This window comes from Crotalus tigris, unplaced genomic scaffold, assembly GCF_016545835.1.
Source record: "Crotalus tigris isolate CLP2741 ecotype Arizona unplaced genomic scaffold, ASM1654583v1 scf7180000017739.2905288, whole genome shotgun sequence".
Classification (NCBI taxonomy): Eukaryota; Metazoa; Chordata; class Lepidosauria; order Squamata; family Viperidae; genus Crotalus; species Crotalus tigris.
Window position 1 is genome coordinate 1,665,615 of NW_024096605.1, and position 27,056 is coordinate 1,692,670.

At 39.9% G+C, this 27,056-nt stretch overlaps 1 protein-coding gene across 4 annotated transcripts in view; it reads left to right on the plus strand.

Moving 5' to 3' along the window:
- The first annotated feature begins 14,074 nt into the window (after positions 1–14,074).
- PTBP2 (polypyrimidine tract binding protein 2) overlaps positions 14,075–27,056 on the plus strand; it is a 77,487-nt gene continuing 64,505 nt past the window's right edge. For 2 of the 4 annotated variants that reach the window (XM_039339796.1, XM_039339798.1), the window contains exons 1-2: positions 14,075–14,240; positions 21,465–21,495. In XM_039339796.1, the coding sequence (XP_039195730.1) occupies positions 14,233–14,240; positions 21,465–21,495 (39 nt within the window). In that variant the 5' untranslated portion in view covers positions 14,075–14,232. The remainder of the gene's footprint in view (positions 14,241–21,464; positions 21,496–27,056) is intronic. The other 2 variants (XM_039339797.1, XM_039339799.1) reach the window with 1 other exon arrangement.

The following is a 27,056-nucleotide window of genomic DNA, read 5'->3' on the forward strand; positions in this document are numbered from 1 at the left end:
GCAGAAGTGGCACAGGAAGAATAAGAAAAGGAACAGGCCAATGCTTAGGGCATTGTGATGACATGTGTGGGCACTTGCACTCTGTGGTAGTTGAAACCTTTGAATGCTTTTTCAAGGGCAGCCCAATGTAGAGTGCATTGCAGTAATCCAGAGGGAGATGGTGCTGAGAAGTCAAAAAAATCAAGGACGGTCACACAGCCTCCATCCTGCTCCTGTCAGAGGTCATCTAAGAGTGCAATCAATACTATCTCTGTTCCATAACCTGACCTGAACTTTAACTGAAAGAGCTCCAGATAAGGCAGGATAGAAATCAAATAAAAATATATCTATACTTAGGAATCAGGATTTTGAATTCAAACCCACTGCTGTTCTCTAGCACACCAATCCTAAGAACTTTAAATTTAAATAAATCTTTTTGTGCTTTCTCCTTGTTAGGTGCTTATAGGACTGCAGATTACAGTAATGTTTTTTTTTTTTAATGGCTGGTGAGGAGACTCTAAAGCGGCTTGAAGTTCCAAGTTATAAACTTACACTAGCACACATTTCATCACTTCATCATTTTCTTTGCTACATGAAAATGTGTTCACATTATTTGTCTGTCGCTAAGTCCTCCCCAGTGTAGTGTTCAGGGGATGTTGCATGGTGGTTCAATTTTGCAGAAATCTAATATAATAAATGAAAGAGCATAAAAAGAATACTTGCTGCAAATGCTGGGGCTGTAGAGTCTTCACAGCTTTCTGAATTTTCTCTTACCCCTTGGTATGCCTTGGGTGTAAGTAGTATTAACACGATATGTAGTACTAGATTTTAAAAAACTCATAATAGTTCCATTGTACCTCTAAGGGTTCTGTGAGAATGTGGTGAGGTTCTCTGAGGAACCAAAAACAAACAAAAGAAGTTTACAATAATAATAATAACAGCAAAAACAAGAATGACGACAACGATGATGATGATTGATGTTATTACAGATATCGTCGCAGGATGGAGGCGGTTCCTAGTAAGGCCTCCTTTTGCAATTGACTAATGGCGAATTTGTCAATGAACACCATTAGCATTGACAAATTTGCCATTAGTCAATTGCAAAAGGTGGCCTTACTAGGAACCGCCTCCATCCTGCGACGATATCTGTAATAACATCAAACATCCACATCTACCTATCTCAGGTCCTTGGTAAGGACTCGATAGGTAGAGAAAATGCCAAGTCCAGTCTGAACATCTGGCTGACTGCGATGATCCATAATAATAATAATAATAACGTTGGAAGGGGCCTTGGAGGTCATCTAGTCCAACCCCCTCTATCACTAAAGTTCTGCCTCTTGATCAGAGTTGTGAGATTTCTTTTTTAAACTAACAGATTTAATGGCCTGAAAAAAGTTGAAAATCCATCCCATGATGCACTAGTTTTACAGCACGGTCTGTAGATTGGTGCTGATTTAACAGATACACCTTATCAAAGTGCTGATGCAGATGCTACAAACAAGTTTATAAATTTAATTGTATTTATGTTGAGAAACACTCTGAAATCTTCCTCCATTTCCAAGAGTAGAGAAAGCCTTTTTAGATTTATTTTGCTGAAATGTTGCTCTCCAGTGAGGTTAGCAAAAATGCCTTTCAATTTCAGCAAGTAGTATTGCTTGGCATGTAATAGTGGATGAATGGTAACTTTTAAAGCACTACAGATCCTGACCATACCAGAATTTTAACTAGGAGAACCACAGGGTTTGCCCTTAGCTTCCCACCAGTTCAGTTTTTGCATACACTGTAGCATATGGAGCTGAACATATTTTATGAAACTTGGGCGTGACGGTTTTTCCTAATACTTTTTTACCAAAGCTTTGCTCAAGTGTTGCTTACCTGTTTCCAAAATATGTTTCTGATCACTGTACTTTACACTGACAGATTTCTATACAATCTTTTTGCCAGTAATTTTTTTAACTATATTCCTAGTGGCTTTGTTTTAGCAATATTAAAATGCTCCTCAAATTCAAGCTGCTATGTTAACTGTGAAAGGAAAACCACCATCCAATTGCACTGGTATGATTTTACTATTCCGTTTTTGGTATGAGCCCCATGCAAGAGACCGGCTACCCCCGTTTTAGTAATAAATTCTTCATCTACAGTAGTTTCTCAGCCTGGGCAATTCAATTGCTGGCTGGGGAATTCTGAAAGTTGGGCTCCCTTCATCTCAGAATTGCCAAAGTTGAGAAACGCTGATTTACAGCATTTGCTACTGCACTCCTTTTAAAGTAATGGCTTGCTAGTTTATCTCAGCGAAGGGTTTGCTTTTCCTTTAACAACAGGTTCTTTGGATATATTTCATAGAAAATATTGTGTCATTTCCACCTAACAAAGAAAAGACTCTGGAGTCACAAGCTTGGCGCTGCTCTCTCCAACCTTTTATAAGAATTATTGTTAACTCTCCCGAGCCTCTGAGAGCAAAACACCTACAGGCAGCCCCAGGCAATCAAACCACAGCCCCAGATCACAGGCATGCCTAATCAACCAACAACTACCCAGTACACTGCAGTAAGGTAAGTTAACCAAAGGGTACTGTAATGCTTGTAGAAAACGTGGTTAGAATTTGAACAACACATTAGAACTTTAATTGAGCTGGCTTAATGCTGCCCTGACTCTTATCTAGTAAATATATGTAGAAATCACACTTTGTATCTAGATTCATTTACGCAGCTGGAAGAAATTCCTATTTGCACTGTTAGAAAGCTAAATAAACTAAACCAAGGAAAACAGAACAGATCTCAATTCTGAGCCCATATGGGGATAGCCCTTTACTTCCAATCCTGTCAGTACTGCATAGTCAATCAACCAATTAAATATCTACTTTGTTGCATAATGTGACATACAAGGTTATTGTTTTAAACATACTGAGTCCAAACTTAGTCCCTGTTCTGGACCAATCAGATAGGTCTGTTTGTTAGAATGAGATGGGTTTGTATGTTAGAATGTTTGGCATTTATTGGGTTAAGCGCTGTCTCCTTAAGAGATGGCTTAAGGGTAATGTAGTTTTAGCTATTCAGCAAATCCCATGTTAACAGGTCAGTAGGAGGAGCTACTAACTTTATCATAGGATATCCTTCACTTTCTTTATAACCAAGAAAAAAGTTTATAATTTGGTAGCATGAAATATATTTAGCCTTTCAATTTCTAGATAAAGATGGGATTCTGGATTTAACCAGACATGCTCTTTTTCTGTTCTATTTTATAATCAATGTTGAACCTCTATATCAGGAGTCTTCAAACTTGGCCCTTTTATGACTTGTGGACTTCAACTCCCAGAATTCCTCAGCCAGTGTGCCTGGCTGAGGAATTCTGGGAGTTGAAGTCCTGTTAAGTCCTGAGAGCAATAAAGAGGTCCGAAGGCTCATCTTAAAAGCAACAGTACTTTTATTGGTAACAGCTTTCCAATCTGGCACTCTATGAGGCACACAGGCTCTCTTAACAACCCAGAGACCCGGACAGAAGAGATACTTTTTCCGAGCACTTTTCGTACCCTGCGCATGTGCGCAGAGCCGGCGCCACTCAGTCTGCTCCCGGGCAACTTCTGCAATTGCCCGGGACCCTTACAATGCCCCGAGCCTGTTCCTGCAGGCTCAGGAGACAACATCCCTCCCCCTAGAGGGAACACACTCTAACCTTTCTTACACAATATTTTCTGTGATCGTGTCACACATTCCATCACTCAAATGCAGGGAATGTGGACTCTCTGATGTTGAGTTTGGGCATGGTGCCCTGTATCATTTTGGAAATAAACGTATCTGAAACCAAAAAATAATAACAATACCTAGGAGGCCCCTTTTTGTTTGGCCCCCCTACTTAGACCCCCGTAAACTGGACTGCAGGTTAACATATTCCCTCAGGTTTATGGGTGGGTGTTTGGTCCGTTGTGACCTTCTCGGACCTGGTGAGGGTGCTGGGCCAGGTGAGCCCGGACATTCCTGCCCTACAACCATAGATGCCCCAGGAGCTGTTGCCTGGCCTGCCTGCTCGCCTACCAGGCTCAGCAGGCCAGGACTTGGTTGCCCCATGTACCCGGTCGACCTGCCCCTCAGCTGGCTGGCCGGACCCTCTACATCCAAGCCAGCATATCTTGGAGGGGTGGTAGTCCCCAGGTCCAAAATGGACCTTCCTTGGGAGCACTGTCCCTCGGACCCAAGGCCAGCCGATGCTGGGTCTGGATAGTGGAGTTACCCCAGTGCTCTGGAGCTTTCCCACCTGTGTCTGAGATGCCAGAGTCAGGAGTCGCCTCCCTGGCCATCCCCTTTCCTGTGGACCTCCTTCTGGGAGCAGTTGCGGGATCGTACTCTCGCCCTTGCTGGAATTCCTGTTCACTGTCCCTTTGTGCGTTGTTAGGATACCCCTGGTCAGTGTCCCTGTCTGGAATGTTATCTGGCATAAGTGAATAATGTGGATACCCCCGGTGTGACTCCCTGTCTGGAGTAATTGTGGGTGAGTGGGGTAACCCCGTCCCTTGAATTCCGGTACTGTATATTATCCTCCCCCTCCCCCCCAGAGCAGAGTCAGGAGCAGAAAGGTGAGAGTCCAATCTCCAATGCAGCTGATCTATGTGCCTGCAAATGACACGGCCGTCTCCCAGAGTGACTTCGTACGACAATGGCCCAGAGGTCTTGCAGACCACAGCTGTGACCCAGAGATGACCAGGCCCATAGTTACGTGCCCAGACCGGATCACCCACTTGGAGTCTCCTAGGTGCCCGTGGTTGCAACCTGTCCAGCTTAGTGATGAGGCGGCGACCCCAACAGAGCTAAGCAGGGCTTTTCCCCGTGACAGTGCATGGTGTGGTGCGGTGTGCAAGAAGGAAATCTGCTAACCTGTGATGCCAGTTACCGTAAGTCAGTTTCTTGAGGGCATCTTTGGTAGTGCGCACCATTTTCTCAGCCATTCTGTTGGAGGACGGGTGGAAAGGAGCCGAAGTTGCATGCCGGATCATGTTGGCTTGCAGGAAAGCCTGGAACTCAGAAGAAGTAAATTGGGGACCATTGTCTGAAACCAGCACATCTGGAAGGCTGTGTGATGCAAAAATGCCTCTCAACACCTGGATGATCCTGGCAGTAGTGGTGGAGGAAACAGGAACAACCTCTAGCCATTTGGAATGGCTGTCAACAACAATGAGGAAGAATTGCCCCTGAAAGGGCCCAGCATAATCTATATGCACCCTAGACCATGGGAACTGAGTTTCCTCCCAACTGTGTACTGGGGCCTGAGGCATTTCAGGGAGAGATTGTTGACACGCTAGGCACCAGTGTACCCGGGCCTCGAAGCTTTATCGAGACCCGGCCACCAAAGATGGCTGCGCGCAAGCGCTTTCATCTTGACAATACCTGGATGTCCCTCATGCAGAGAGGACAAGATTCTAGACCTCAGTGAGGTCGGGATCACTACCCTGCTACCCTATAACAGGCAACCTTTGAAAGTGGAAAACTCATGCTTCTTTTTCCAGAAGCTTTGAAACTCAGTATCAGGGTACCGGTCAGGCCACTCTGACAACACCTATGACAACACACGTGTGAGTGTGCGATCAGTGGTCGTTTCTGTAGCCACATCCCTAGCATTGAGGGGACACTCAGGCAATTCCTGGATAGACAGAATATTAACTGCTGGAGCAGGCTCCAATTGCTGCAAGGGCAATCTACTCAGGCCATCCGCATGGCCCATCTCTTTTCCAGATTTCTGAATTAATGTAAAGTCATATGCTGACAGGAAAATGGACCATCTCAGCATGCAAGGACAAATGATATGTGGGGTCTGTTTGTTAGTAGTAAACAACCCCAGAAGTGGCTTATGGTCAGTATAGACCGTAAATTTGCAGCCATATAAGAAATCATGAAATTTCTTAATGCCGGCCACTATGGCCAAAGCCTCTCTGTCAATCTGAGCGTAATTCCGCTCTGCAGAAGACAGAGTCCTTGAGTAATAGGCCACAGGGACCTGTGTGCCATCAGCCTTCAGATGGCTAAGTACAGCTCCCACCCCGTAAGGAGATACATCGCAGGCGATGCAAACAGGCAGTTGCTCATTGAAATGAGCTAAAACAGCATTAGACGTGAGCAAGGCCTTAACCTCCTTGAAGCTTTTGTCATGGACCTTAGTCCGCTGCCAATGAGCCTGCTTGTCCAAGAGCCTGTGTAATGGCTCTGCCACAGCAGCCTTGTGAGGTAGGAAAGCATGATAAAAATTTAAGAGGCCTAGGAAAGCTTGTAGTTCACCCTTGGATTTAGGGCTTGGGGCCTTTTGTATGGCATGCAATTTATCTTCAGTGAGGTGAATTCCCTGAGCATCTATTTTGAATCCTAAAAAGTCAGTAGAATTGACTCCTATCTTGCATTTTTCCTTTTTAAGTTTAAGGCCTGCTCTTCTGAAACGGAGCAATACAGCCCTTAATCTCTCAGCTAAATTTTGTGCTGACTCCCCAGCAACGAGGACATCATCAAAGTATGGGCAGACCCCAGGAATACCTCGAAGTGTGCTTTCCATGACACTTTGGAATATGCCAGGAGGTACTTTTACCTCAAATTGCAGTCTCTTGACTTTGAATGCCCCTCTGTCCAGCTGCATCATCAACAGGCAGTTGTTGATAGGCCTGTGCCAGGTCAAGCTTTGCAAAGATGTGGCCCCCCCTTAAGGGAGGTCAGAATGTGACTTACCACAGGCACTGGATAAGCATGCTGTTGTAGTGCCTTATTTAGTGTGCACTTGTAATCTGCACATATACGTATATCCCCATTAGCCTTTAGAGGCGTTATTATGGGGGTTTCCCATGGGCTTGAATCTACAGGTTCTAAAATGCCTTGCTGGAGCAATTTGTCCAGTTCAGCATCTATCCTGGCCTTGAGGGTGAAAGGAACCCTCCTTGGCTTAACCCTGATGGGCATGATGGTTGGGCCTAACCGTAGCAAGACTGGAGGCCCCTTGAAGGATCCAAGCTCTGGACCGGACACATCTGCAAACTCCCTGCAGACTTCTGCTAGGCTCGGCGTTTGCAAATTGTGCAGCCCCGTGACCTGGATTCCCAGGGCATCGAACCAATTGAGTCCAATAAGGCTCGTGCGTTCCCCCTCCACACACAACCGACACGTCTAGAAGACCTTCAAAATCCTTGTGCTGTACATTAAGGGGGGCCTCCCCCTTAACACACACTTTAGAATTCTGAAAGTCTGTAAGTATTATGTTGGATGGATCTTAATTTGGCTCGAAGGCCACTGCTGTTGCAAATCTTCCTAAATGTATTGCTAGAAATAATAGAGAGAGCGGACCCAGTGTCCAAATCCATAGCTATAGGAATCCCTTGCAACCTTACTTTAAGGGACAGTTTTTTCTTTAAGGGCTTATGTGTGCCTGTCCTCAAAATACTCCTGCGCAATGCGCAGAAACCCACCCTATTTTGGCTGGGGACCCTGGTACCTTTCAGACACAATTCTTCCTGAAGTTGTACCTTCTGTTGACTCAAACAGATGGCTGCAATGTGGCCTCGCTTTCCACACATTCTGCATATGGCGGAACAGAACCTGCACTCAGCTCTCTTGTGGCTTCCTCCGCACCTGAAGCATTTGATGGCTGCAGTGACCTTGTCCTGACGCTCCTTCTGCTTCCTTCCCGTTGGCTGGTAAAATCTATTCACCTCTTCTTCAGGATCCGTGTCTGATCCTTCTTTGATGTCCTCCTGATGGACGTAGCTGTCTCAGGAATGCTCCTGGTGGGCCGTAGAGACTTCACAACTCCTCCTGCTGCTTCTTCAGCTGTCACCTGTCTCAGTACATCTTGGAAAGTGACATCCTCTCTGGCAAAAATCTTCTGCTGCAAATCTCTGTTCCTTAAACCACAAACGAAGTGATCTCGCAGCCTCTCTTCCAGAACCTTGAACTCACATGGCTTGGCTGCTCTCCTTAAAGCTGCAATAAAGTCTTCAGCAGATTCACCTGCCCTCTGGTCCCTTTGCTCAAACATATGTCTCCATGCAATCACAGACAATTTGGGCTGAAAATGTTCCTTTAGTAATTTCTTCAAGTCAGTAAACGTGACTGCCTCCAGAGGTACAGGGGCCACCAGGTTTTCTGCTATTTCAAATGCTTCCTGACCACAGACACACAACAGTGTTGCAGCCTTCAAGCCATCTTCCCTTATCTGGTTCACCCTAAAATAATTCTCCACCCTTGCAACATAAGAGTCCCATTTTTCTGGATGGGAAATATCAAACTCAGAAATGCGACCAATCTTCGCCATTCTGTAGTTACAGTCTTCCCTCTCACTCCTCTACTCTTCCTAGTGGGGGGGGAAAGGGTCTTTCAGCTGAGCTCACCCTCCAGTGACGCTGTACTGGCAGGCTTGAGACGCTGATTCCAACGCCGACTTCCCCTCTTCAGGACTTCTTTGTGGGTAATTAGAGCTTGCCTCTCTTCAGCTCGTAAATCATCCCATCCTCGTCGCCAGTGTTAAGTCCTGAGAGCAATAAAGAGGTCCGAAGGCTCATCTTCAAAGCAACAGTACTTTTATTGGTAACAGCTTTCCAATCTGGCACTCTATGAGACACGCAGGCTCTCTTAACAACCCAGAGACCCGGACAGAAGAAATACTTTTTCTAAGCACTTTTCGCACCCTGCGCATGCGCACAGAGCTGGCACCACTCAGTCTGGTCCCGGGCAACTTCTGCAATTGCCCGGGACCCTTGCAACGTCCCAAGCCTGCTCCTGCAGGCTCAGGACACAACAGTCCACAAGTCATAAAAGAGCCAGGTTTGAAAACCCCTGCTCTATATGGGCAATGGTGACTTCACCTCCTCCGTCACCACAGTTTGGGCCACTTTTTTTTTTTTAAAACCCAGTTTGAACTGTTCCCTTTTAAAAAACAGAAACAGCCAGGCAAGTTCTGAAAAGCCGGTGGGCTGTTAATTAAAATGGCTGCACTCTACAAAACAGATTGTCCTCCATTTGGCTAGGTGATCTGGTTGCCAATCTTTTGGTATGTAATTTCCCCCTGGTTAAGTGTGTTATATCTTCATTGAGTGTGTTTGCATGATCCATAAACCAGCTGAGCACATTTCAACCCAGCAGCCTGTATAAATCCAGCGTGTGGGGACAGTTTATGGTTCAGTGAATTGCATAAATTCAGGCAGTGGGGCCAAGTAAACCATCATTAAGTTATCTACGATTAAGAGTATCATGCAAAGACAGACATAACATGCTTGTTGCAACCTCTCTTCACACACCCCTTTCCCTCCAGACTGGCTTCTTTTCACTGGGTCAGAATTTCTTCCCGTGATCTCCAATGAATCATTTCAGTGAGTAAAAGTATCTGTCATGCCCACATGGGCAGAGGAATTGACAGGATTGTATTTCAAAGTAAGGAATCGGGCAGAGCTTTAGCTGTCAAACATGAAGCAATTTCAACAGCTATTAGCTGGATTCACACTTCTCGCTAAGTCATAATGCGGTTTATTTTTGATGTGGTGTATGAACTCAACAATTGTCTCTTGCGGCTGAGTAGGCTAGGCAAATAAAGTCAGTCCTGGTTTATTCCCATTTAACTGTGTGTGATGAGAAGCCAGTCCCTTGTTGAATCTACAAAATATTGTAACAGATTGTAGCTTTGTCAAGGTGTGAATCCAACTCTTATTTTTAGTTACCCTTAAAAACCATTAATTCTGAATTTTTCATTCCCTATTTAAAAGGTAAAAACTCCCTTAAGTAAAGTTGACTCTTAATGGTTACATGGACATATCCAAGCAGTTTTCTTGGCAGCATTTCATTCTAATACCTATTCTTTCCCAATGCCTTTTGCATCTGCCATCAGGACCAGAAAAAAATGGCAAGGGACATCAACATCATGTGCTGGATAAAGAAAATCCAAGCTGTCTTCTTTGGCAGCCATTCCTGGGACAGTGTTAATTCTAAAAGCTGCAGGAGGCCAGAGATTCAAAACTGAATAGCAATCAGAACATCTGATTATAGAAAGGGAGGGAAGGAGTAATAATTGTTTCTACATGGTAATTTTTTTTCCTCTATTCTAAAAACCTTTTTCACATCATCTTTGCTCAGAAATGCCATTTAACTCAGGGAAACTTACTCCTGGCTAGAAATGTGAAGGCCTAACCTGGGGGGCGGGGATTATAGTGTCAAAATCCTTTTTCTGTTATTTTTTGCTTTTTCTGAACAACTGGGGAAAAAAATTGGTTCAAATAGTTCCTGGTAGTTCCTTTTTAAAACAAACAAAACTGAAAGAAATTGGCTTGTATTTGAAAATATTCATTCCAGATCAAATGAACGTGTAAAAAAATAGGGAAAGTTGTCTCAATAGTTGCAGACCTTTGGTTTTTCAGACACATGCAAATGATAAAATAAGGGACAAAGAATTAGAAATTTACTAATTAGACAGCATAGTAATTATGTATTAATGATGCTAAAAAATAATTGTGTATATTCCATTTTCCCTTTGAAATCCAGTTTTCCCCTCAAATAATATTTTTCTTCGTGGCTTCCAAATTCCTGGAAATTTTATATCTGTATTCATAGGTAAGCGTAGAAGGATTGCCAACCAAAATATGTTGTAATATTAGCAAAGCTAATTTTACTTCATATAAACTGCATATTAAGCCAGCTTGCTCTAATGGTTAAGGCACCAGGCTAGAAAGCAAGGGTCTCTGAGTTCTAGTTCTTCCTTAGGCATGAAAGCCAGCTGGGTGACCTTGGGCCAATCAGTCTGTCTCAACCCAACACGTTTCACAGGGTTGTTGTTGTGAGGAAAAGAGGAGGAGGAAAGAGTATTAGATACGTTTGACGCCTTGAGTCATTTATAAAAATAGTGAAGGTTGATTTTTTTTTTATTTTTTTTTACAAAAATAGCAACCTCTTCCCTTCCGCTGATTCCTTTGGATTTTTACGTATTTTTCTTTCTGTATCAACAATTTTTCCTACATTCCTACATTCTAAAAGGACTCAATGCACAATTCTGTAGATTGCACACATCATTTTTGTCTCCATTTTACTTGCCAACATACAGCAGATATGCATATGATTGGAACTTACTAAAGTTATAATGTGGTTTATTCTGTTTTAATACATTAGTTATTATGAGTTATAAACTGTCTCATTGAGCAAATATTACTTAGCACAATGTGCGAATCCACATTTGTGAACTATGAAAAGAAGCCTAAAGATGTTGTTGTACAAATAAACCATAGTATCAACAGAACCTCTAACAAAATGAACCAATACATATAAAATGGTAGTCTTCTACCTTGCTGGTTTGTATACTATGTTTGTACATAGGTTTTCTGATTTGTTTATATAATCTTGGATGACTTCTGGAACCAGGTCACAAAGTGTTTGGGTGTATCTTGTTTGCTTTTGGCTTACGTGTGATGCATGAAACTAATTCTTGCTTATAGTTCAGGATTTTGGATCAGCCCAGCCAATTATGCTGTTAAAACAAATTACCATGAAGCAATCCATGGCTTTGTGCAAGAGTCAGCTCATTGCTTCCTTGTGGCCCCCAATAGTAACTGACAATGGATCAATAAAAAGAGAGCCAATGAAAATTGGTTCCCTGAAACATCCAAGTTAAAATTAAAAACAATCTGCAAGCTTGTCTGGGATACTACACATCCTCTTCATGACCTGTTTTCTTTGTTACCTTCTGGGAGAAGGCTCCATGGTACCGGAAGCAGAACATTCAGATTCAGTCACAGTTTTGTTCCATACAGTATTAACCGTGTGAACTCTAAAGCTTCCTCCTTCTGTTATGTATTTAAGATGGACAATGATTAATATTTATATGTTACTTATATTTAAGGGTGTAGGTCTATACATATGTTGTATACAGTATGTTTAAATGTGTGTTATGTATGTTATGTTATATACAGTTTGAGAGCAAGCAACTAAATTTCATTTTTAATATGTGACAATAAAGGTTATCTGTCTATCTACAGTATCTATCATCAATCATCTATCTATCTATCTATCTATCTATCTATCTATCTATCCATCCATCCATCCATCCATCCATCCATCATACAAATACGAATAGTTCTTGATTTATAGCCCTTCATTAATGACCATTCAAAGTTACAACAGCATTGAAAGAGTGACTTATGACTGTTTTTCATACAACCATTGCAGCATCGCTGTGATCATGTGATCAAAATTCTGATGCTTAGCAACTGGCATTTATTCATGCCAGGGTCATTTGATCACATAATGTTATTTTCTGATGAGCAAAATCAATGAGGAAGCCACATTCACTTAAGGACCGTGTTACTAACTTAACATCTACAGTGATTCACCTCACTGGAACAAGTTGTGAAATTGGGCAAAATTCACTTAACAACTGTCTTGCTCAGCAATGGAAATTTTGGCTTCAATTGTGGTTGCAAGTCAAGAACTATCTGTAGCAACATGTAAACATTTACAGAATACAGATAGCCCTCAACGTACGACCACAATGGAGCCCAACATTTATGTTGCTAAATGAGAAATTTGTTAAGTGAGTTTTGCCCCAATTTATGACTTTTCTTGCCACATTTGTTAAGTGAGTCACTTCAGTTGTTAAATTAGTAACTTGGTTGTTACCGTGTTTCCCTGAAAGTAAGGCCTACCCCAAAATTAAGCCCTAGCTTGATTTTTGGGAGTGGGCCTAATATAAACTGCACTCCAAAAATAAGCCTTAGTTTTGGGGTGAGGTGCATGCCTGAAAATCAAGCTAGGGCAGGAGTGGAGATTACCATTGCAACTGGGCTCCCATGAATCGACACTTGCTTCGCCGGCCCACTTCTTCTGCAGCCGAAGGAGCAGCTTCATTCTCAGCTGCAGAATGAAGCTGCTCCTTCAGCCACAGAAGTGGGCTGGCTGGGTGGGGCTGTCAGGGCCGCTGCGGCCACGTGGTGAGTGGAAAAGACCCCCCCCCAAATAAGACCGGGTGCCTCTTTTGGAGGCAAAAAAAAAAAAAAGGACCGGGTCTTATTTTCAAGGAAACACGGTAAATGAATCTGGCTTCCACATTGACTTTGCTTATCAGAATGTTGCAAAAGGTGGTCACATGACCCTGGGACACTGCAACCATCATAAATGTGAGTCGGTTGTCAAGCATCGGAATGTAAATCACCTGACCATGAGGATGTTGCAACCGTCATAAGTGTGAAAAACGGTCATGTCACTTTTTTCCAGGCTGTTGTAATTTTGATCTGTCAATAAGCGAACTGTTCTAAGTCGAGGACTACCTGTAATGGTAACTAGGACTCAAGTTACTGCTTGTCTGTACTTGCGGATTATGATCTTGCATAATCAACCCCAAAATAAAATTCCGGGTAGGAGAAACAATACCGAATATATTTAAAACTCTAACTGGGTTAGAGTTCCACTTGCTCCTAGCCTCTTTACCACTCAGGTCATCAAATTTGCCCTAGAAGTGGTGGTTATGGCTTAGAGTATATTAATAAAATTAAATATTTAATTTTGGAGTAATTGGTATATAATGGAGTTTGAAATACCTGTAAAAATTGGATGGGAAGGCATATAGAAGTGCAGTCATCATGATTATCTCCTGCCTTAAAATAATTCCCATGGTTTTAAAAACTTTTATTTAGTATAGAGTCTGAGTAATACTGCAAAAATCTTACCAGCTTGAGTCACAAATATGCTATTCACAAATAAGAAATTGTATGTTTGACTGAAGATGCGGTGTGAGCCTAGCAAAAGGTGCAAAATACAGTAGATATTTACTCAATATTTACTACATCAAAGAAAAAAACAGGCCCAGTGTAGGTATGAAAGGTTTCTCAGATCAAAATGAGCTACTCTGAAAAGCATCTTCCTATGTAAATAAATATAACTCGGAAGCAGATCCTGAATAAATAGTACCTTTGCCTCAATCAATAGTCTCAAGGCCAAAACGCAGAACCCAGGACCGTCTTGCCCTCCCCCTTTCCCGGTGTATGCACATCCCATTTCCCTAGTCTTTACACCTTCCTAATCTTTTGAGGGCAAAAAAAATCCCTCAGTCTTGTGGACTGAGCATGCCCGAGCCACCTCGCGCATGCCCATTGAGAACAAAAGAGCTCGCCGATTTGATGGGGAGCAGAACCTAATAGAGCTCGGCAACCTTCGGTGTTTTCCGTTGGGGCCCGGCCGCCATTTTCTCGCTCCCTCTCTTTACTCGCTAGCTGCGCGGCTCCCTGCCCTGGTCGCCAGCGCTTTGTCCTGTTCGGCGATGGACGGGTGAGTGAGGGAGTGAATGAGGGACGGCCGCCGGGAATAAGAAAGGGAGGAGGGAGTTGTCGCCGCCGTCGTCGGTGCCGCCACTTCTCCCGCCTTCCTTCTCTTTGCATCGTATCTGACGGGGACTGGCAGCGCATCCCTTGTCTGCTCTTCCTCAGCCCCTTCATCCTCGCCGGCTGGTTCGGGGTGTGCGAGCCAGGAGGTTTCGGGATAAGAGGAAAAGGGGTGTGTTTCTTGGTGGGGAGGAGGGGGGGAGAGAAGAGGCCGGGAAGGTGGACGGGAAGACGGCTCTCCCCTCCCCCTCCCGCCTCCGAATCTGCTCTGCTGCCTCTCGGGAACTTAGGCCCGCAGCAGCACTGAGGCGCTGACATGAGGCATCTTCCTATGGCTGGTCTCTGAGATGCCGGGTGATCCAAGTAGGAGGGCAACCCGAACAAGGCCTTAAATGCTGGATGAGTGGATTTACACACTTTCTGACTCTTTCCCGAGCGGCCCTCTTTTATTCGGCTTGGAGAAAGCTCGCCCCACAAGTCCCCGGCCCCCTTTGTAGCCTGCACCCCCCCCCCAACACCACCAGACGAGGAAGCAGAGAGCAGCAGGAGGCAGACGCCTTCCTCTTTTGTTCCCTATAGCTGCTGCTCCGCGGCCTTCTCCCCTCCAAGACAGAAAGATGTCTTTGTATGCCTCGAAGGCCGTTCTGTCAAAGCCGAAGGGGAGGAAACGGCTGTGGGTGTCTGCCGTATGGAAACAACACAAGGGCTCTCATTGGCGGGGATGGATATTGGGGTGGGTAAGTCTGTAGCGTTGCTCAGACAAGGCCCTCTTTTTTTTTCTTGGAGGCCAAGCAGACCAACCATAATAGTAAGGGGTCAACATCAAGAAAGATGACATTTTATCACCCTTATAATTCTACAATATTTAAATTTGCTTTGGGTGGATAAAGCTATACCGTTTTAAACAGGAGTATTCGAATGTGGGCCTTAGCAAAGTTCATGGTTGAGAGCTGACAGTAATTTGAAATCGGTTGGTCAAGGGGGAAATAATTAGGTATCTTTATTATTATTACTACACACAATGATGTGAAATCACACCTGCCAGTTCTTTAGCTGGTGTTGGCCTTCATACATGTCAAATCCTTCCCAAGAATCTAGTATGTCCTAATTTATTGACATAGGATCCAAGTAGTGTTGCCTTTTGTAATTGACAGATGGAAATTTTATCGATGTGCAGATTTTCTAAGTACCTTCTAAGGTTTTTTGGTATGGCACCCTGTCTGCAAATAACATCTGGGACCACTAAGGCCAGTTTTTGCCATAATCTTTCTATTTCAATTTCACATCTTGATATTCAGGAATCTTCTCCTATTCTTTTTCTTTTATGCTACTATTCCCTATTGCCATATCAATCCACACCTTTTTTTTTTCAACCACAGTTATTTCTGGTGTGTTATGAGCCAAGACTTTATCTGTTTGTATAATTGGAAATGGCACAATGCTAATTTTCTAGTACTTTTTCAACTATAAGCTTCTACCAATTTTTCATTGCTGGCACATCATAAATTTTTTACAGATATTCCAGTTTGGAACATCAATCCATTTTGATGCCTGTGTTATGTTGTTTAAAATCAGTTGGTGTGATCTTGCATGAGCTGAGTGTATGATCTACTATTTCTTCTGCTTCCTTGCCCAGTCTGCCCTTTAAATCATTTGATGACTTTTCAGTTCTAATCTTATTGTATTAGTTTGAATAGCTTGCTTTTGAGCAGCCAAAATCAAGCCTTCAGTTTCTTATTTAACTTGCCAGTGCAAGCCATTTCCAGTTTTTATCTTTCTCCATTTTCCCCTTAATCTTTTGTCGAAATTGACCATGTACTACAATACTTTTCCTTGCCAGCATTCTATTCTTTTTGAAATAATTGTATATTTCATGTTTTGTTTCTTATACATTTAAAAAGTTCTTGCTTCAAGATAGCTCTTTGCTGTCTTTTATATACTGTAATGTATGCTTTTCTTCTTTGATAGTTTCAGTTGAAGTAAACCTCTGCTTCCATTTCTGCATGGCACATATAATCTATCAATATTACTTCCAGATGTAATATATAGTGAATAGTCATTAGCTTTCTTTTCGGTCCAAACTGGTTCTGCTTGTGTCAGTTAATCAAGCAGTGTATTGCATCATAAGTATGGGCCATTATTTGTGACTTAGATGGTGTTTTCACTGTTCAATTTTCTCTTTAGCACTTTTCTCACTCTTTGGATGTATTCTTTACATCACATTGTTAACTTGTCCACGCTTAATATTATTCAACTGTAAAATGCTCAGATACTTGTAGGCTTCATTCTAATGGCTCCTGATGGCTTGACCATTCAGTATTTCAGTTCCATTACAGTTTGTGTTTTTGTCCCAATTTATTGCTACTGTAGCACATTTCTTAGTCTCTAGGGCAAATCTCATTGCTACATTTTATGCTAAATATTCTTACTTCACAGGTAGTCCTTGACTTATGACCACAATTGAGCCCAACATTTCTATTGCTAAGCATTTTACAACCCTTCTTGCCACAATTGTTAAGTGAATCACTGCAGTTGTTAAGTTAGTAATATAGTTGTTAAGTGAATCTGGTTTCCCCTTTGACTTTTGCTTGTCAGAAGATTGCAAACAGTGATCATATGATGATAAAACACTGCAACCATCATAAATACGAGCCAGTTATTTATTTATGAGTCATTTTTTAAAAAATAAGTAAATATGAACCAGTTGCCAAATGATGAAATTTTGATTACGTGACCACAGGGATGCTGCAATGTTCATGTGAAAAATGGTCATTCAGTGCCATTGTAACTTCGTATGGTCACTAAACAAATGGTTGTAAGTTGAGGACTACCTGTATTTGTCAGTGATTGGATTTTGATTTCCAATTTTCCATAAAGTTTCAGATCATCCATATAAAGGAAATAGGTTTTATTAGCATTTTTGTAGTATGGTAGTCAAGATTTATTTTCTTCAAAGATTGTAGCAGTGACAAATAATAAGGATAATACTAAGTCATCCTGGAAAATGTCTCTGCTCATGTTTACAAACTATTTGTTTTCTAACCATCAATTCTATCTTCCACTGCTTCATTATTTTTTCTATAAACATTCTAATTTTATTGACAAGAGTTGTTTGCAAATATTTGATAATCCATCTGTGTGGTAATGAATCAAATACTTTTTTATAATCAATCCGGACCATGCGTAAATTAGTTTTTCACCTTTTTGTAATTCTTCAAAACCATTTTACCAATCAAAAGTTGATCTTTTGTGCCTCTGCTTTTCCTTTTATTGCTTTTTGTTTTACTGGAAGAATGTTATTTTCTTCTAATCAATCTTGGATATTGTCCGTTACTAGGCCGGTGATTAAAGCTTGTTATTGTCCTATAGCCTACTAGTGTTGTCCCTTTCACTTGATATTTTTGAATCAAGTAAGTTCTGCCAGAATAACCAGTCACTGATGTCTCCTTTGTGCAATATTTCATTAAGATGTTTAGCTATAATTGGATGTAAGCTAGTCAGATATTTGAGCCAAAAGCCATGCAACTGATAATTTCCAAGAGGTGTCCAGTTCTTAATTTTTGATCATTTCAGCTGTAATTATTAGTTCTTCCATTTGATTTTACTAAATTCATCTTCAGATTATTTTATCCATCCAAAGTTTTTATTATAGTTTATTGAGGTTTCCCATAGATCTTTCCAAAAGTGGATTGTTTTCTCTCTTTTTTTGGTTTTCCATGTTAAGAATTTCTAATGCCATTTATTCTTAGAATCACCTCTGGTCTTATGGTTGTTATGAACAAGATTCCTCTCTGTTGGATCTTTAAGTCCCATAATAATCTGCTCATTTTTCAAAACCTTCTCAATTTTGAGGGTCCCAATAGTTTTTACTACATTTAAATCCAAACCTCTGGCAACTCTGTCATGATACTGCTTGTAATTTGTTACATTTTGCTCCTGCTGCAGCCACTGATCAAAAGGTCAGTTGTTTCATCCTTTTCCTACAAAGGTGACATTTGCTGTTTGTTGTATGTTGTATTTTTGCCATAACGCAGTTAGTTGACAAAGTTTGTTCTTGAGCCACTAAAATAAAGACTTCAGTTTCTTTCTTTAACAGTCTTTATTTTAAGCGATTCCATTATAGGGTTTTTAATCTATTTTCTTCAAGTATTGACCATTGGTTTGCTCTTCCAATTAACAAATCGGTTTTCAATTGTTTCTTTTCTTTTCAGTCTTCACCTTTCACCGTTGTTGTTTTCAAGAGCTTTCCTTGACTGACTTCCTTCAGCAAGGCTTCCTGGCTCAGGCCATACTTTTCTTCCTCCAGTTTGTTTCACTTGTAGGAACTCTATACTTCTCAACTCTTGCCAAATACAATTGATCAATGTCACCTTTGGGGTGCAAGGCTTGTGCATTGTCATTTTTTCTTGGCTTCCAATCCAAGTTATCAAGTTCTATCTGAGTCCTGTCAGTTATTCCTGTATATAGAATAACAGGGACTGTCCAGGTTTAATTGCTTTAATGATAATCCTACCATTCAGCTTTGATTTCAATATTTTCAAAATAATGCATTCTAAAAGAAAGCAAAGATACTAACAATAGTGATAGGCAATCCCAAAACATCTGTAGCACCGCGTGAACACCATTATCAATTGCAAAAAAACAGCATTACTTGGGTCTGCTTACATGCTGTGGTGATAACCTTCACACCATCAGACAACATCTGCCTATCCCGGGCCCTGGAAAGGATTTGATAGATGCATAAAAATACCAAATTCAGTCTAAATATGTGACTGTGTGATCAACTACAGTAGTAATAATGAGCTAAAGTGGTATGCTCTAGTTTTGTAACTTTTGTTCATTCTTGATAATGATTTATATGCTTTTATAAGCTCTGAATATCTGGGAGATTGCTTATCTCCAGTTGTTTCGGTCTGCAGAGTACATTCTAGTAAGAATGGGAGCACTCCAAGTCCTCCCCATTAAACACTGTTCTCTTGTGGGACCTAGGAAGTGGTTCTTTTCTGTTGTGGCTCCCACCCTTAAGAACAGCATATCTCCCCCCCCCTTCCCCCAATGATGATTGCACATTACTAGGATTCAGGAAAGTTATATGCTTATGATATTTTTTGTTTTGTTATTGTTCATCACATTTTTTTGCTCTGGACTGTGTGTCTGGTTTTATGTTTTTAGCTGTTTTTTCCCTAGTTTTGTACACTGCCTGAAATCCACTGGAGTTGGGCAGCCAATAAATTTATATAAATAAATAATAAATATTAACTTAATTTCCTTGATCATGGTCTTAGTTTGTTAGATCTCTAGTACATGCTGGTAAATAAATTTAGCAAGTTGCCTTTATAACTTGGTATTATGATTATTGCTTGACACGCTGCTGATAATCACTTTGGTAACAATGACTTCATTACTCAAATGTGTTTTCTAAGATAATTCAGTGTAATTTTATAATCACAATGGGGTTTTGAGAGGCATCCAGGCATGATTGTGATTTTCATAAAATGAGATACAAAAACTGATTCTGTGATAGCTATACTGTAAGGAAGCTATCAAAACCCAGTCTTGGGATCATATATATCTCCCTTAAATATATGCCATTTGATGAGCCTCAGTTTAATTTTTGACTAGAAACAGATTATATAAATAATAATGTTCTCAAATCTCCCCCCCCCCTGATTTTTTTTAAAGGAACTTGTTGTATTTAATTTCATATAAACTGAATTTAAGGGAACCCAAGATGTTAGGTTTTACAGTATAATTACAGTGTTTAAAATATATTAATTTCAACTTCTTTGCTTGTCATAATTCTGTTTTATATGTGTTTGTGTCATGTAGGGTATTCTTTATTCTGATACTATTCACTGTGCCATGAAACAAAACATTTTAAGCTGGAATTTTAAACAATAAGTGTAAAAATAATTAGAACAATCTATTTAATTGCAATTTAATTAACTAGGGTTATAAGGACACCCAGCTCAAACAATATGACTCTGGGCAGATGTATTGGGCTGTGGGGAAGAACATTGGGAATGAGAAGGAAGAGCCACAGCCTATATAATGGTTTGATCAATGAAATCAGTATAAAGCAGTGATGGGATAGAGAAAATATCTCAGAAGGGACCCTCCTCCCTATTCCTCTGGAAAAATAAAGGCAGAAGATTGGGAAAGTGCTTTCAGACTTGCACTGTTCTGTTATTGTAACCTGAGAATAAAACTAAAACCAAAACTCATAGTTTTGATTTCTTAACTGGACCATTTCATAGGACTGACAGCAGCATACAACAACAAAAACCCCACAAATCAACATAACATTAAAATACATAAATATAAAATGCAGAAAAAAAATGGTGACTCACCATCACAACAGAACAACCAAAGAGGGATCAATTCAACTAGTTCCTAATGCCTGGAAGAAAAGCCAGGTCTTAAATGTAAGCAGAGTTGGGGCCAGTCATATATCAACTGGAAGATTGTTCCAGAGAACAGGAGCAATTACAGAAAAGGCTGTAGATCAGGGGTGTCAAATTGCCAGCCCTCGGGCCAGTTGCATCATGCAGAGGCCATGCCCACCACAGCTCTGGCAATGCAAAAAAAGTCACAATACATAGCGACACATCGCGTGACGCGGCGAGTTTGACACCCGTGCTGTAGATACTTACTCATATTTAAAAGAAGGAACCTAGAGCATGCCCTCCCCAAGTGAGCATGCGCATCTCTTTCTTGGGAGAAGGCAGCCCCTCAAGTTTTGTCATTATAGCAGTTTCCATTGTATGCAGACTCCTTCTCTATGTAGCTAACCATATGTCTAATCTGCAGTGGAGGATGGGGGAGGGGGGCACCACAACAGATTTGGAGCAACTCTGTAGAAAATTCTGGGAAAAAAGCAGGGAAGTAGAAATTTATTTGTTTCTTATTCAACACAGTCATTTACCTTTAATATGATAGTGCCACTTTGAATAGCGACATGGCTGGCATATAAATTTAATAAATATGTCATATGATAATATAAATACTGTATAGCAATGTGCAAATACTAATGTATTTCTATTCTCAATTTTTCCTAGTTTTTAAGTAAACAGGAAGTTAAATAGCAAATTGAATATTTGATTTTATGAAAAATATTTGCCTTGGTGGAAAAAAACCCATTTCCTCTTCTAAAATCTGATTTTTTTTTCAGCATTGTTACTGATGTTGCAGTTGGTGTGAAGGTATGTAATCAATTTAAATTATAATGTTGAATAATGAAAACGTTGGTCTAAAAATATTTATTTCTAAATTTGTTTAGTATTTTCTTGGTGACTGCTTGTCATTCTTTTATCTAGAACAGTGTTTCCCAAACTTGACAATTTTAAGGCATGAGGACTTCAACTCCCAGAATTCCACAGCCAGCAACGCTGGCTGTGGAATTCTGGGAGTTGAAGTCCACATGCCTTAAAATTGTCAAGTTTGGGAAACACTGATCTAGAACAGTGGTTCTCAACCTTTCTAATGCCGCGACCCCATAATACAGTTCCCCATGTTGTGGTGACCCCCAACCACTTATACATCACCGGATGCCAGGGGCGTGGCCAAAGAAAAGGGGGAAAAAATGGCGGACAGCCTTGTTTGGCGACCCCCGTGAAATGGTCGTTCGACCCCAAATGGGGTCCCGACCCACAGGTTGAGAACCACTGATCTAGAATCTTCAAGTAACCTAGAAGTTAGTAGAAAACCCCCAAATTATTTACCATAATTACCAGTATCTAAATATAATTGCAACCAGCTATAGAATGAATTAAAACATTATTGAATAGCTTGCAAAGAAGGAGATAATTGATAGGGGTTTTTCACATTTCTAATTTAGGGTTTTTACAATAGTACTGGAAAAAAAATAAATTTATTTCATTTCAAGATATTTTAGCTACATTCTCAAGGCCTGCTGTTTTTATTATTAAATGTCTTTTCAAGCTATAGCCTTTGCAAATTTTATACCTCAAGTAATGGGATTGTGCTGTAAATAGGTATGCTCCTTTGCCTGCACAATTTTTCTTGCCCTCTGCCTTTAATACTTACAGTTTAGACATCTATTGGTTTACACATTGCATTAAACCATGATTTGGCTTTGTTGGTTTTGATGTGGGGTGTAAATCTAATCAGTATGCTTTGTAAATCATGATTTATGTATGAGAGTGTGCGGCCACATGCCCAAAACATTTTATTCACTAAACAGCTTGGCATACTATTTTATGGACTAAACTTTGGTTTGTTTTTCCCTTTCCTTTGTCTTGATTGGTTAATTTAACTTTGGATTCTATATCCTCTGCAAACTTGGTAGATTTGTCTTTCAAAATTTCATTATGAGTACATTAGGATCAGATCCCAGAAGCTGTATTACAAGCATAAATATTCCCCATTTTTGAAGAGGCTTGTTCCTGAAATTAGGGTTTGAAATACAGTAGAAGCCAAATTGTAAAGACTTTTGTTAATAATACTATAATATTATAGTGGTGGTGCAGTGGTTAGAATGTACGGTAGTACTGCAGGCTAACTCACTGTTCACTCCAGGAGTTCAATTCTGAGCCACTCAAGGTTGACTCAAACTTCCATCCCTCCAAAGTCAGTAAAATGAGGACCCAGATTGTTGGAGGCAGCATACTAACATTGTAAACCACTTAGAGAGAGCTGTAAAGCACTATGAAGTGGTATATAAGTCTAAATATTTTTGCTATATTAATATTAGGGGAAAAATTGTATATAAATAAATGGAATATAATGTAACATATCAAACGAAAGAATTGGTAACTGTTGAAATACCTTGTAATGAGACATAAATTGTTGGATTGGGTTCATATAGCACACAAAATCACAAATAAATAAGCACATTTTGACTTTATATGATATATGCACATACATGTGTAAGTAGGGGCATTCTTGATGAATAAAGTATAATTAGAGTGCAGATGATAACTTTTGTAATCTTACCTCAAATTAAGGGATTACAAGGGCATAAAAAGAGATTTTTTAAAAAAAATTGGGCCAATTTGGTATTTTTTAAAAAAACAAATACTGTCCTTAAACAATGTGTCTCTAAAATTAGCTTAGGCTGCAGTAAGTGAAATTTAGACTTACTATAATGTGTGAAAAAAATGGCCTGCAAACATTGCTTTCCTTTTCAGTTACCTTATATGAATATCCATTTCTGACCTCCCGTTTAGGCTTACTTTGGTGAGAAATGGTTGTTATCTTAGAGAAATTGTAATCCTGGTCTACATATAACATAATCATAATTTAAATAAAAGTTTGATTTGCGCATAATTCTGAGCCAGAATACTTAATTGTTTTCTGAAACAAATCATATTGGTGTGATTTATCTATAAAACTAAATCATATTGCATTGTGAGTTACTGGGAAAAAAAAGAAGGCATCACATTATGCTAATATTGGTTGCAGACTAAAGTTTTAGATGTGGTGCTAGATTTTTGAAATGAAAATTTTGGTTTTCTTGGGGATTATTCTACCATATTCAGAAGTCTTGTACTGGAAATAGAAATATCCATTGGGAAATCTATGTATAAGAGAATAGTTGTAGCTATGGGGAATATCATCAGTACACTAGAGTTGCCTAGTTTGGTAATGAAACTTCTACAGTAAAACAATCAAATTTAGCACCTAAGACTCCACAAATCCATATACTGTATGTAAATAATGCTGTAGAACTTATTGGATACTTTTAAATACTCCAAATGGAAAGAATTATCCATTTTGCCAATGTTCAGACAGTTGTGAATAGATAGTTTATTTTGTCAATATCACTGTTAATCACAGAGTTATAATGAAAGATAGCCACTTTACTCCTTAAACAAAATAATAATTACTGTATGTAATTAACAACAACTGTTAACTGTAAATCATTTAATATATATGGGAACTAATAATACTTGAAGAAAGCAAAACATTTTGGCTCTTTTGAAGCTAACAAGGAAGGCAATTGAATAATTCTAGGCAGTTAAATGAGCAATCAAACTAAAATTGGGCAGAACAAGGTTTTTGGGCCCATATATCTGTTTTGGGTGGCTGTAGTACCTTTCTTCAAGGAAAATCGTTTAGTTTAATCATCTTTATGATTAAACAGAACCATTGGAAGCATTTTCTATGCCCCAAATAGGATAGATAAATGTGTAAAATATTCTACAATAACCTATGATGTTTTTAGCACATTCTGGCAGGATCAAAATGGGAGCTTGTAAAAAGGAATCAATATCAAAATGATGGATACAACAAAGCAGTGGAAGTCTCAATCCTTTTATCTCAATCACCTGATCAAACTTGCCATTTTGACTCTGTTGATACCCTGGTGTCATCCCCAACATTGATGAGCGCATGGTAGATACAATCATTTAGAACAGCAGCCCCCAACCTTTTGGGCACCAGGGACCGGTTCTGTGGAGAGAGGTTTTTCTGTAGACCAGAGGGGATGTGGTTTTGTGTGCTGCCTGCATCCCGCGATGGGGCATCGCTTGTTTGCGCAGCCCGATTTCTGGCATGCCATGGACCGGTGCCGCTCCATGGACCGGGGGTTGGGGACCCCTGATCTAGAGTAAATGATCACTAATCCTTTTGGAATAAGCCAAACTCCTGGGGCTGACTATATATCTGATGTGACAAAGTCAGGTAGTAGGGAATGGTTGGATTGGTGTTGGTTGCAGGCTTGCTTTTGTCACATTTGACCTAGAATTGTTACCAACAATCTCTTGCCTCTCTTTTCCCATCATCAAAGTTCTGTCTTAGAAGTGCGTGCCAAATTTTCCTTATTTATCAGCATAGGAATTACTGTATGAACGGTAGTTGATTATATGCTTTACATCATATTCTGCAGTGTTAAGTATTGTATAAATATACAGAGATTCTATGTAATTATTGCTATAGGTGAAGCCAGATACCTTTTAAAATCAATATTTAACTTTCATATTGATCTCAAGTTTACTTTCTATACAAATTAGTTGAGAACTTGAAAACATAATTTGATTAATTTTAACATTATTTTTGAGGCATTGGAAAGAATGACAAGGAAAAAGTCTACAGTGCAGAAATATGCTAAAGGAGAATCAATGACTCAAATATATTGCAAGAAGATGATTTAAATGGTTTCCAAACATCTTGGAAAGTTATACCACAAAGATTTTTACACTGTCCTTAAAACACATTTTAAAAGGCAGTTTTAACTGTCAATATAACCTTCTTTACATAGATGGAAACTATTTTAAAATATAATGGTAACTCAATATGTTCATGGAATTGAGGCTAGCAAAAACTGTCAGTTTTCTGTAAAGGTAAGTGATGGTTATCAAATATTCCTATCTTAAATTGTGGGTAAATTTTAATTAAACTTTCAGGATTTATTAAAAACATTACTTTATCTTTCAAACCAATTGTTGCATTCACATGAGGAAATATGCTCATCTGTGGAGCCTGATAAGTTGATTCTTGCATATGGAAACAGTTACATCTTTGATCCTGTCCAGGTATGGAAGTTCAGCAAAGTTGGATTTAGATGGGAGACCATGAGGGAATTAGGCTGAAGACCTCATTAGGATGTTAAAAAACTTCCTGGAAAAAAGCAACATTGAACGATTTCCATGCTATAATGAAGATAATTTTCCAAATAGTCAGTTGTTCATACAGAAGTTGAGCTCAACTGAAAGGATCATTACTTTTCAGTTTTCTTGTGAATTTAGCAAAGATTGAAAAAGTAAATATTACATATGAAATTAGCTTCCTGCTTTGTCCCTCTTTTGACAAACCAGGGTTTGAAGACAGGCTAATTCTTATTCTATGCTGTCCATAATTAATTACCCTGAAAAGGAGTGTATATATTTAACAAAAATAATTCAGCCATGATAAAAACAATTTTGCTATTGTCTAGTAGTGGCATATCAAGTCGGGGAAAATATATGAATCTCTTTTTCAACAATCTGGTGTCTCCTGTTAAATTAAATAGCCATAGCTTGTGGGGAAGGATGCTTTTGGATAGGTCTGTATTGCACAAAGTGGAAATGGAACCAATAGGTTGCTGTGCCTGTTGTTCAGCTAAAGTGTTATTTTTATCAATATGTTAAAAATAATGCAATAAAGTAGCTGGAAATACAAGTAGTGTAGAATATGGCAGTTAAGAGGGAATGAATACTTACATAATCCCAGCATTATCAATTAAGACTATACAGGTAGTCCTCAACTTATGGTCACAAATGGACTGGAATTTTAATCACCAAGAGTGCTCATCTGTCATCATTAAGCAAGTCTCATGTATTTGGATCCTTTTTACTGCAGTTAAGTGAATCACACAAATCTGGCTTCCCCAATTGACTTTGCTTGTCAAAATTCGGCTGAGTAGGTCACAAATGATGGTCACGTGGCCATAAGACGCTGCATCCATCACAGATACGAGCCAGTTGCCAAGTGCCCAAATTGCAATCAGATGGGATTGGTGTGATAATAATTGAAGGATAGGTTGTAAGTCACTTTTTCTAAGACCATAGTTATAAGTTGAGGACTACCTGTAAAGCAAGAGCCCTTTTATTTAAGTATTTTGGGTTACATATTGGCCAACAGATGCTTTTGGAAATTCACAATCATGAACAAGAGAGTGATAATCAGGTGACTTTCCAGCTAGCTATGATTCATGAAGCATTATACAGGTATTAATTTAACTATTAATAATCCTTTTTTGTTTCTTGATGTTTCCAGTGTTTTATTTTTAATGTTGCAAACATTTCGTACATCTCTCAGAATT